Source organism: Stegodyphus dumicola, chromosome 10 (assembly GCF_044657685.1).
Source record: "Stegodyphus dumicola isolate Sdum_Otavi_A_Nest chromosome 10, ASM4465768v1".
Classification (NCBI taxonomy): domain Eukaryota; kingdom Metazoa; phylum Arthropoda; class Arachnida; order Araneae; family Eresidae; genus Stegodyphus; species Stegodyphus dumicola.
In genome coordinates this window covers 181,655,346-181,668,209 of record NC_140777.1, presented here as the reverse complement: position 1 = coordinate 181,668,209, position 12,864 = coordinate 181,655,346, and the positions used below count along the sequence as shown (strand labels likewise).

Sequence of the window (12,864 nt, the reverse complement as noted above, 5' to 3'; positions counted from 1 at the left end):
AGTTCATTGACATGAATGCTCGTTTTAGCACTCTTTTCGAAGCTCTATTCAATCAGTGTGCCACTTTGGGCACACCCACAGAATTAAAACGATAAGTGCTATCTTCACAAAATTTCACTTGTGTACTCTTCTAGGCCTAATTAGACTGCCTACCTTTTTTTTTTTTTTTTTTCTGTTATCAAAACTCCGACTTTAAAAGGTAGCGCGCCGGAAAGGGTTAAATAGTCGTTCCTACCCTATTCGTACAAAGCGTAAAATTGAAAAATCATTCTGATTGGAAAATGAGGAAGTAAAGGAAAGCTGTTTCTAAAATAAAAGTAACTATTAGAAAAATAAAATACGACCCTACACACCGTCTAACTTTTAAACTGAAAATTTACTGTATATGGCATCAAGTTGTGTAATCTTAAATACATTATAAATTTTCTATCTAAATTAGATTCGCAAGAGCTTTTATGCCAGTTTGCATATTTTCTACCATTTCTGATTTAGTTACATAGAGGCAGCCTATTTGTTTCACTTCGGATTGCACCACACAGATTCATGCAGATACAGGTCAATAGGTATCATCGATCACTACATGTTCGCGTGCGAAGCCGCCAAAGACTTCCATTTCCGGCCGTACACAGCTGAAAATGCTCAGATTTGGCTGAAACAACTCCAAAAGAGCAAGCTACTATGAAACAAACTTAAAACTCTCATAGATTACTTGGCAATGAACTGCAAAAATCTAAAAGCAATCTATTTTTTTTAAAGGAAAAGAAAAAGATCTCAGCACAGATCTACTTTCTGAGTGGTGGTATAATGAACTTAATATTTTCTAGTCCCATGTTCAAGTGTTCTGTACCAGCAACCGGTACAAAATGCCAGGCAGATATAAAACGGTGCTCTGTGTGTAAGTGAACTGCACATTTTTCATTGAACACATAAATTTCTAACCCTACACACTGATTTGTATTTCTCAGCATCACGCAGACTATACGTAAGTGAACTGTAAGCAAACCGTAAATAAGTGAATAACACAAGCGACTACTATGAACGTGACAAGCAAATATTACACAGGAACTCTGCAAATATATGAATAGCACATATGATGTCCATACATACATTAATATACCCAATCAATATTGTTCAGTATAATGCATCAGAATAACTTCTTTTATCCAAGTTACTACTGACTTCTAGAGTAAACGTTCTCTGTAAACTCAGAATCCCTAAAACATTGCTAACTCATTCAGAGCAGTCGGAGTCTTGTCAGGGTCTCTTTAATAAAAACAGGTCACAAATACCTATCTTCCGAAGTAACTTTTTAAATTCTGCTATAAAGTTTAATGCTCTATAGAAATTTTTGACTAGACCTAGCGACTTTAGAATGCTCCACCCATTGAGCACAAATGCTGATAGTCATATAATAGGTGGTACAGCAACTCGGCTGGTGGTAAGTAAGTAAGCTCCTTTCCTTTATACGGTTATGCAGATTTCTAATACGAATGTAGAGGTATAAGTAGTTTAACTGGAACCAAGAAGTTGTCTGATGTCTGAGCCTGTTTGAAGTTGCCGGCTACCTGAAAGACATCAGCCGAGTCGGGACCTAGGTGGCGAGTAAGCTAGAGGACGGAACCATTCGCAAATAGTGGCTCTAAAGACTGCAGTTTAATCCTAACCAGAGTAGATAATCCCGGAGAAATCCTGTCGAAAACGGTAAGCTTAGCACATTAAAATGATTTAAATTAAATTTGTGGTTCCTCTTAGAGTAGCACACTGAAATGTGAATTTTATTATGCTGTTGTTGCTTATTCTCGAATGATCTGACTTATGCCAGATCAGCTTCAGAAGGTTGGTGAAAACCAAAAAATCTGTAATAATAAGGGTACTGGATGTTAAGTCCCCTTTAGAAAGTCCGATGCAGCTCTGAATGTGATCCGGTGAAGCTGGATGGTCACAGCATTTTTTACAAGTGGGGTGGATTTTTCTGCCACTATCAAAGGAAAGATATTCAAGATGACAACTTGTTAGTGTAGCCAGAGCAGTCTGGGAGCCATGGTCACATTTGATTTCCAGCAGAGAGCCAGGGGATGTTCTTGTGTACCATTCATGCGTAGGTCGAACACGACATAAATATTAAATTGAGTTTAGATCTTTCATTTGAGTAAAATTCTTGATAAGCGAAGAGCCGGTGGCCGTTTCGTTCTCCTTACCTTCTTTGGCTAGTCTATCAGCGACCCATGTCATGGGTTCTACTGGAAGTGGACGTTGTGGGTCTCAGAGAATTTGGTTTGGTTTTTGGATTTATTAGATTACGGCAAAGCACTCGGGGGCTATCTGCCTTAAAGGAGGGATGCTTTCGGGGAGGACTTTCTAAGGGAAACTGGCTCGTATACACGTTACACATGGGGGAAAACCACGAAAACGCCCATGCAGCCAGCCCGTTCTCAGAATTCGAACCTCGGACCGAACTACCAGTGTTCTGCGACGCTGAGAGAGTGTGAGCAGAAAGATACGCTGGTCTCATCATTTGCGGAGGACCAGCCAACTAAGATGTTGTAGTGCGGTTATCCGATAAAATCCGCAGTTCTCCAAAATCACAATCACAAGACATGATAGCATCAAGCCCTACATTAATCTCAATTAACTCGCTCCTGAAGACAGGGCAAGTGTGAGGGTTGCGTTGCTTTACTGTAGGCTCAAGGTGGGGGGGGGGTCCTAATAAAAATACCGCTGCCAGTAGGATCTACCGTCAGTATAGACCTGCACTGCATCTTTACAAATGCAACTAAGAATTTCCAGAGCCAGCTGTCGAAGATGGTCTTCATGGTGAGTTTGCTTGTTTGCAGTGGATTTCAGATGAAAGTGGAAGAAAACTCTCAGTAGTGAATTTTATCATAGTCAAGTGAATATGTACATTTTTGTTAATTCTCAAGTAGAGACTAATGAAAGTTTTAAGTTAAATATTACTGAGTTTCTGTCTGCATAGAAGTATTATTTCCATCTCGATACCTTGGGGAAGGAAATCAGCGGCACCTAATAGTTAGAGTCCATAGAGCTAGTTGTAGTGTTTACTCAAACACACAACAGAACTCAAAACACTCGCAGAAAGTCAACAGCCAAGATATCATATACGTTACGTACGTTTGTGTACTTTTGTTCTATCAATCCAGATTGGAATACCTCTGAAATCAGTCTCCAAACAGAAATGGGATTCATTAGTAAAGAGGGCTGGCTTCTAGTCGTGGTAGTCCAATAGTCTGCACCACTGCAACGGGGAACATTTTGCAGCCCGAGTATGCGGGATAAATTCATGGACTCTGCCATACAGCTATATTTTTATGCAGACTATCACTCACGGTATATCTGGATAGTAGAATTTCTGTAGCTGCAGCGAACTTCGGTGGCACGCTTTTGATCTTGACTTGTTTGTCTGCATACATCGCCATTTTTTAAACAGCTTCCAGACTTTTCATATAACGCTTTTGACGTCTTTTGAGTTCTGTGCAGACTTGTGTCTGTAGCTATCCTTTTTCCACTCTTCCAATCGTGCACAGACGCGAAAATTTGATCCATCTACTCGTATCATTTTTGAAATTAGAATTTGATGCACTCCTTTTTACAAATGCCAGAAGAACGCGCGCAAAGTTGCGTATTTCTGTGCAGCTGTAGAGATTTATGTCTGCTTACAAGTTTTTCTTTTTTTTTTCTTCTAATTTCCTAACTTTCCACTAGAATATAAATTAGCTACTGCACTTGAGAGTTCGAGACAGAGAATTTGTGGCAACAATCTCTGACCACCGCTCTTATTTCTTCCAGCGTCTGAATTATCCCAATCGGAATTAATCTTACTATTCTTCACTGCTATGTGTAAGTTGAGGGCCTAAAGTCAAAGCTTGTAGGCATGCTTTGTCTTGCAGATCTTATATTTTACTATTTGAACTTTACATTAACTTTGTTTCCGTTATCTCCGCAAGCTGGGGAGTTTTTTTTTATTACACAAGTTATGCAACTGTTAGGCTAATGAACTAATTAAAAAAATTTTTTTAAATCTCCTTCTGTGTTACTTTACTTAAAGGTTAAGACAAAACGATAAGTCGTCTATCTTCATAAACTTAGAGATTAACATTTAAAGTAGTTGGAATATGTACATGACGATTGTGAATCCCATTGACTGGGCGATAACTTTGATGTTGAGCTGCTAACACGTTACCTTTCTTTGGCCTATATAAACATTAAATTAACATTAGACTACATAACATAAAATACCCTTTTATAGCTGTTTTTTTAATTCTTCCCGCCAGTGCAATAATGTGGCTTTTAATTTTTGTTTCTTAAATCTTAGTACAGTGGAACCTCGAGATACGAGTTTAATTCGTTCCAGCATTGATATTCTATCTAGAAAAAACTTCCCCATTGAAGTTTCGTATCTAGAAACAAACTTCCCCATTGAAAATAATGGAAATACAGTTAATCCGTTCAGCACCCCCAAACATATCAGCATAAAATTCAATTTTTCTAATAAATAACACTGGTACTACACTTTGATCTTAGCCAATAACTCATATAACCGTAGAGGCCCGCCAGCGGCCGAGCGGTAACGTCGCTGAACACTGGTAGTTCGGTCCGAGGATCGAATCCCGCGGGCATTTTCGTGGCTTTCCCCATGTGTTATGTGTATACGAGACAGTTTCCCTTACAAAGTCCTCCACGAAGGCATCCCTCCCTTAAGGCAGATAGCCCTCGAGTGCTTTGGCATAATGTAATAAAACCATATAACCGTAGTTTATCTTTATGAAGCTTCAGACACGGAATCGCCTTTGAACTGCTTCTCGTTAATCCACACCAACAACAGCTTCTCAACATTTAAGCGTTTTGGACGGTGCTTAGAAGTAACAGTAACTCCTTTGGCCACATCAAGTTTCTTAATTTCTTCCTTCTTCTTCAGAATAGTGCAGATCATCGATATCCGAACGGCCGTAAGATTTCGTCACTTCCGTCATTCTTACACCACGCTTATGTTTATGATTTCTTTCTTAATTTCAACGGTCATGGCTTCCTTATTTTTCTTTGCAGCATTATCTGAGGCAACAATCTTCTTGGGAGGCAGCGTGAAATAATAATTTTCATGTTAAATTTAAAAAACACTAAACTCACAAGCCCACAAATACGTAGATCAAAGAACACCGAGTGATCTAACGAGAGAATCCCCCGAGTCGAGCCGGATCGGAAAATGGCATCACGCATACCAACAGCCTGGCTCATTGCTCGTTACTCGAGTCAATGCTCGTATTTACAGACGAAATTTTCACTCGTACTTTCCTCGTATCTCGAATTTCTCGTATATAGAGGTGATCGTTTCTCGAGGTTTCACTGTAAGTAAAATACACTGGTGAAATAAATTAAGAGAATTTGCATATTTTATCGAATTGCATGAAAAGAAGTGAACTGAAGGAAAAACCACTGATTTTAGATAAAAATGCAAATCTTGTACGGCAAATACGTAAGCGTATATTTGTGTGTAGCAGTGTACACGTGTGTGTAGCAAATACGTAAGCGTATGCGTGTGTATAGCCAGCAGAAAAAACAGGCTTTATAAGCGCGTGGAAGGATACGACGAATTGCGTTAGCTAGCACACCTCTGCGAATTTCTTGGTGTTATTTTGCAGCAATCGGTTAAATTCACATCGGAACAGTAAAAATGAGTAACCACCAACGTCTAGATGATGGAATGAGGTGGGGAGGCTAGAGGCAGGCCAATCGCAAGTCCAGATATGCAGAGAGTTTAATTTAACGCCCAGCGTAGTGTGTATGGAAACAGTTCCAGGATGCTGGATCCATCGAGAGAAAGTCTGGGCAAGGTCGTCGAAGAGCCACGACGACCAGACAAGATCGTTATTTGTCCATTTTAGCGAGGCGTAACAGAGGGGCTACAGCTTCTCAGCTCTCTTGGGACCTGTATGTAGAAACCCGTGTAACAAGGGTGACTGTTTCCAAAAGACTGAATGAGAGAGAGAGAGGATTGTCTGCCAGAACACCAGCTGTTTGCGTCCCGTTCACGTCTACATACAGGAGAATCCGATTAGCATGGTGCATGCAGCATAGTGATTGGAGTACGGAGCAATGGGCGACCGTTCTATTCAACGACGAGTCCCGTTTTATCCTAAACAGCGATTCTCGGCGTACTTTCATATGGAGAGAGCCAAGGACCCGCTACCTACCCTCATATCCGCGAAATCAACAGTTAATGGCGGCGGCAGTGTAATGGTCTGGGAAGGCATCATGTTGCATGGCCGCACACCTCTCCACGTCTTTGACAGAGGCTGTGTGACTGGCGTGAGGTATAGGGATGAGGTCTTGGAGCCCTATGTTCGTCTTTTCCGGGATGCAGTTGGCCCCAAGTTCATCTTACAAGACAATAACGCGAGGTCACACACTCTTTTCGTCGACGAGTTTCTCGAGAGTGAGGGTATTCGCCGGATGGATTGGTCAGCCAGGTCTCCAGACCTCAACCCTATACAGCATGTCTGGGACGCTCTGGGAAGGGCAATTGCAACTCGCAACCCCCTCTCCGAGAATACTGAATGAGTGGGACCAATTGCCACTGTCCGCTTTATTTCCAGTATGACATCACGGTGCGAGGTCTGTATGGCTGTAAGAGGGGACCATACCCCCTATTAACCCATTTCTTTTGTGTCTTCTGAAACCGCTGTTTCAGACCTTCAGACTCCCATGAGTGTTACGAAAATGTGTGTCTATTATAACTGCTGAATGTTTATTATTATTATTATTATTATTATTATTATTATTATTATTATTATTATTATTGTATTCTATCAACCTATGTTCACACCAAATTTTATGAAAATCTGTCCAGCAGTTCTGGAGATCGCAGATCAAATATGAAAATTCTCTTAATTTATTTCATCAGCGTACATTAAATAAACTAGAGAGCATAGAAGTCTCAAAGTAAGAAATTGCAGGTGATGAAGAGCCATTAGACAGTCTTATTTCTTTAAAACAGTATAGCTTCCATCAACCTGTTCATGCTATTAACTCACCTGTACATTTAGGAGCAGGTTTATCCCATTTTCCTGTGTCCAAACAACGAGCCGTGCTACTGCCAACCATTTCATACCCCTTATGGCAAGCGAAATGAATTCGATCCCCATAGTGACCAGGAACATCTTCTAAAATGTAGCCATTTGCAGGTGGTCCAACTTGTCCACATGATATTTCTGAGTGTTAAGAAACGCAGTATATAATGATATGTAACAAATTAGATTCTTTAACACAGAAAATTATTTCATTCGAAAATTTTATTTAAAATGTATATTAAAAATTGTTTTTCCCCTTGTTATTTTCTGAATCTCAGTTTTCTTTCAATTTTTTATATTAATAATATTAATATTTAGAATTTAAATTAAGTATACAAACTCATTCATCAGACATATTTATTTCTCAAATTATATCAGTATCGAGTCGCATATTAGGAACGAACTGATTCAATGTGATATCAGCAATAAGTTAGCAACTTCCATTTATGGGAAGCGCGTTTAATTTACATGCAATGTTACACCTTATTCATGGCAGCTGCATCGACAGCATTGCTGTATGTTTCGAGAACTCTGTTTATTAAAACTGAGCTACTAAATATTTTTATGCGGGTTTTTTTAATGATCAATGTTAATGACATCTTCTATCAATTACTACAGACTATACTATAGCTGGTAAAAGAGGTAGAAAAATAAAAATTACTTCGACAAATCGGCATATCTCCAGACCAAGTCCCGTCTTCCAAGCAGAATCTGGTGTCTCTACCGTAAATTTGGTAGCCTTTATTGCAGCTGTAAAGCACAGCACTCTGGAAAGAAAAGTCTTCTCCGTCCACTTCGCCGTGATCGGGAGCACCTGGAGCAGGACACGTGATAGGAACACAGTGAGGTGGTTTGCCTTCCCAAGTTCCTTGCCAAGAACATTCTACAGTCGTACTTCCAACTACTCGAAAGCCGGGGAAACAATGGTAGGTACCACGGTTTCCGATTGTACTGTTTGGGGACACCTCAATTCCTCCAAAAGGTATTGAAGGCGGCTCTCCGCATATCACAAGGTCGCAGTATGTGCTGAGTGAAAAATGCAAGACAGGCAAAATTACAAACAAAACATATTCATTACAAACAATCTAAATGTTACTTTTTGAAGTTTAAAGGATGAAATACAGGGTGCGGCGGCGTTCATAGTAGGATATTAAAAACACACCATGAGGCAGTAACTGTAATTTATTTATTACCTCTTATGCCAATTAATAGTTAAAGCTATGCCATTTACTAATGTGTAAGTCATTGTTCATTGCGTTGATTACTTTTTGAATAGGATGCCCCCTGTGTGCAACACATTTATCTAAGCGGCGTTGGAAGCTTGCCATAACTCGGCGTAACGTATTCCCTGGGACATTGCCGAGGGCAGTTCCGATGCGATCCTTCAACTCAGGAATGGTGGCACAACGTCTTCGGAAAACTTCTTGCTTCAGGTGCCCCTAGAGTTTGCAGATGAAAGGATCAGGTGAGCGAGACGGCCAGGAAATGTCATCCAAACGGGAAATTACTCTACCTAGAAATGTCTGTCGCAATGATCCGTCCATCTGGAACTTTCCCATGATGTCCCAAGTTGAAATGTTGCCGAAATAGACGCTGGGTAGCAATAACGGAGTAGTTACTCTTGAAATAACTTTCAACAGCAAAGGCACGATGCTGTGCACTCCACCGATCCATATCACTGTCACACTCGAAATGGCAGCAGTACACGAATGCGGCACGAGCTGGCGCGCATTCATGCAGTACGTCATTGTACTACGCAAGTCAAATTACGCTATGAACGCGGCCGCACTCTGTATTAACTATAAAAGGACAATCCTTTTTATTCCGTTTGATTCAGATCATCAGTACCTGTTTGAGAGTTTTAATCAGTTCTCCTTATTTGGGAAAGTGTATTTATTGACTTTTACACAATACTAGCGGAAGTACTCGATGCCAGTTAAGTTAAATTGAGAGTAATGTACCTAATAACAGAGAGAACGATACCGCTGTAATCCTTCTCTAATAACGATGCAAATGCAAAAAAAATACGATTCATGGAAGAGTCGAAATGGCTTCCCACGAATTTTTGGAATCGGGTATAATGTATTTAACACTTGGCAATGCTATTTTTATTTCATCGTAACTTAGAAGTTTTTATTAACAAACTCTAGGATTTTTTTCGAGTTTTTAATTAATATCTCTGATTTTAGCTACTTTCTTTGGAAAAAAGTAGACGTCGACCTTTTCCGTGGCCCAGAAAAGTATTGTAGAAAGTTTCGTAACAATAGTTATATCAGTGACCGAGTTATTAGCGAACAAACAAATATACTTTCTTCTTTATACATATATAGATGAAACATTCAACCATGAGAAGGTTTTCATGAGTTGAATATGTGACAATTCAAAAATATTTGGACAGTTTAGTACATAAAAATGTATGACTCGTGTGTGAGTTCTATATAGAACTTCTGAGTTCTATATAGTCAAAACTTGTTCTATATCATTGTTTGTATTAAACTTCTAGCTTACCAGAAAACAAATTCACGCAACACCAATCAGAATGAACATTTCTAAGGAACTTGCTTTCGACAATATAAGATGTAGTTTACATAGTTGTAGGATTCCTAACTCCTTGTCTAAGATGAAACGTCGAGAACTTAGTGAACTATATACCGACTTATCGCTGAGTTCAAACAACTAAGATGTAGATTCGAGAAAGGTTAAAATACCCTTTTATTCACTCAAATAAGAATAACAGTCGGCCCCTTCTCGGGCTCACAGGAAAGCCTCTACTCGGGGTTTAACTCAGAATAAAAAAAATGAGAAACTAAACTATAATGAACTAAACAAGACTTAGCCGAAGCTAGACACAATTATCTAACGCAGTTGGCCCTTAAATTAAACTCGCCGGCGAATATCAAAAGGCACGCAATATACGGCCGAGCGTAACAGCTTCAAGAGCGGCTTAGCCCGAAGGCAAACTCGCGCCACTATGGACTTCTAAGCACTCTTTATCGAAGTTAGTTGAACCTTCCTTAAATAATTCCATAAAAGTATATTTATTCCATAAAACTATATTTCGCGAAAATTGGCGGTACATGGATACCGAGTTTGTGCAATTCTTTGACTTGTTATTTTGGCTTTGTGTAGCGGCGATTAATGGCTTAAAATCACATAAATCACTTAAAAAGTCAAAGGAGGACCCAATTCTAAGTGAAAGTATATTTACGGAACATTCAACTATTCAGGTTATCATAAATGAAACAACAACTTGGCGATAAACGAAAGAACAAATTCGCGATAACACAAGGGGTGACCTTCAGTCTACTATAACCAATAATTCTTCCAACTCATTTGCATTCAACGCGATTCTGAAAACTCCTTCTGGTAGGGAGTTGTAAGTGGAAACAAGAATTGACAGGAAAGAGTTTCAAAATTAAAATAACTTAAAAAATTAAAATACACTTTACATAGTTAAAGCAGAAATCTAATTACTGGAGTTTTTGATTTTAAGTCGAACTTTCTCAATGAGAAATGATACATCTGATGGTTATTTGATTAAAGCAATGTATACCTGCTGAAGGGCAGGCAGTGCTTTTGTAGAGGACCTTTCAAGGAAAAGAAGCTTGTATTTGCATTAAAAGTGGTGATAACCACGAAAATTCAATTCGTTCCCCGAGACTTGAACCCGGTCTGAGGTGTTGACATTAGGCTGATAGTGGGCCAATAAAAGTTAGGGAAATTAATTCTTTGTACTCAGACCCTTTCCACAACTGACCAAAGAGCAAGTCGATAACACGTCTTTACGAAGATGCCGGGGGGGGGAATAAATATGGGACGATTCTATATCTCCCGTTCTACTGAGCCAATTCACGAAATTCAACTTGGGTTTTTCATGTCTCGAATTCGCGACTTAGTATATGTGTTAGATTTATATATCTCATTGTTCTAATATAGGCATATTGACACAAAATCAGCCTCTTTCTAAAATGACTTGAATTTTTTTTTTTTTTTTTTTTTTGTTGTTTTGTTTTTTTGTTTTTGTTTGTTTTTCCCCATACTTCGATTCTACGACTCAAGTTATGCAAAGTTTTGTAAAAATCGCACGAGTAGTTTTTAACAAATTAGCTCTCAAAATTTTAGCTCCTCAATGTTAATTAAATTTGATATATATTTATAATTATCTCTTTTTTTTATTAAACTTACTTGTTTACTTCATCCAGAATTCGAAATTGAGGTTCATTCCAAATAAAATTCACACATTTTTTATGATTTATTTTAAAAATTTGTATTTTTAAATAATTTTTCGAAAAACATTTTGAATTGTAACCTATAAAATTTTTACCATCATCTTAAAGTAGAGGTGTTTCTAAGTGTACTTGCTAAAAATTACAGTTTTGTATTCAAGGATATACCTGAATTTACATATTGGCGAGTTTTTAAATTTGGCATATTTGTTATAAGCGATAATAAAGCGAACTGTGGTTTACGCACTTTGTTAAAATTATTTGAAATAATGAACAATAACTTTTTTTCCGCTCACTTACAATGAAAAATAAAAGGAAAGAAAATAGGTCTCTTATTTTATAGCAATAAAATAAGAAGTTCGCCGTGTGAATTATTCTTGGCTCAAACTAAAAAAAAAAAAAAAAAAAAAAAAAAAAAAATGCGTCAAGATAAATTTTTTAATTTCTCCATAAATTTCCCACCAAATGTTACAAAATTTAATATGTAGGCATAATGAGTCGTAGAATCGAAATATGGAAAACAACTGACATGTCATTTCAGAAAATGTCCAATTTTGTGTCAAAATACCTATATTAGAACAGTGCTATTTATGAATCTAATATATACCTTAAGTCGCGCTTTGGTGACCTGAAAAACGCAATTTGAATTTAGTCAATCGGCCCAGTAGAACGGGAGATATAGAACTGTCCCCCTTTTTTTCCCCCATTGTACATCACGAATTACGAAATAAAACTTTTTAAAAAAATGCAAAACTTGGTGCATGTCACGATCTATACCGTTGTGTACTTGAACGCCAATTGTACAAAACGTTGTAACGTTGTGTACTTGAATGCCTTTGGAGGTCTGTTTCTTTCAGGTTATAGTTTTAGACTTGTTCATATACCTCTTCAAATCAGACAATACGAAGAGTAAAAACATACAAATAGTATCATTTTACATATACAAATGCTTCTTATCCTTTTCTTCAGAACGGAATTTAGGACGCACCGCGAATAAACTTCAAGCGTTATCTTCTAAACGTAACATCGGCTTCATTTTGGTTACACATTTTTTTATGCCATTTCAATAGAAAATTTTAAGAAGGCATGCAGTCACTAATGGCCCTTTGAAAAGGAGCCATCCGACTAGAAAGCTTTTCTCTTAGAGAAGACTTAAGGTGTTATACTTAATGTGTCCCCAAGTGCAAAGGGTTAATTTTAACTAAAATTTTCAGTTAATGTAACCAAGCCTTTAACATAAACTGTTGGACTAACTGTGACAACAAGGGTGACCTCTGGTGAGTAGCCAGAGAAGGACTTTAGTAAAAGCCTCCTCCTCACAAAGTGGCGCCCAACGTGGGGCCAAGTGTGTTACCAGATAGTTTGTATCAGACTCTTGCTCTGTAATTTTCTTAAAGTTAAATGAAATGTCCGTGTGTAACTTAAACCTGTTAATAAATACTTGTTACACCATACAGGATTCTTCTATGACCCTATCTAAACGCCCCCCCCCACATTATTCGAATTCCAACTCATACTCACTTCAGTTTATGCATCAACTTCATTTAGCTTTATTA

General features: G+C 38.2%; 1 protein-coding gene across 1 annotated transcript in view; it reads right to left on the bottom strand.

Annotated features, from left to right (window-relative positions):
- Window positions 1–12,864, bottom strand: part of LOC118191546 (sushi, von Willebrand factor type A, EGF and pentraxin domain-containing protein 1-like) — a 287,106-nt gene that overhangs the window by 16,673 nt on the left and 257,569 nt on the right. The window contains exons 36-37 of the mRNA XM_085825956.1: window positions 7,744–8,108; window positions 7,047–7,223 (exon numbers count right to left, since the gene is read on the bottom strand). Coding sequence (XP_085682082.1) covers window positions 7,047–7,223; window positions 7,744–8,108 — 542 coding nt within the window. The remainder of the gene's footprint in view (window positions 1–7,046; window positions 7,224–7,743; window positions 8,109–12,864) is intronic.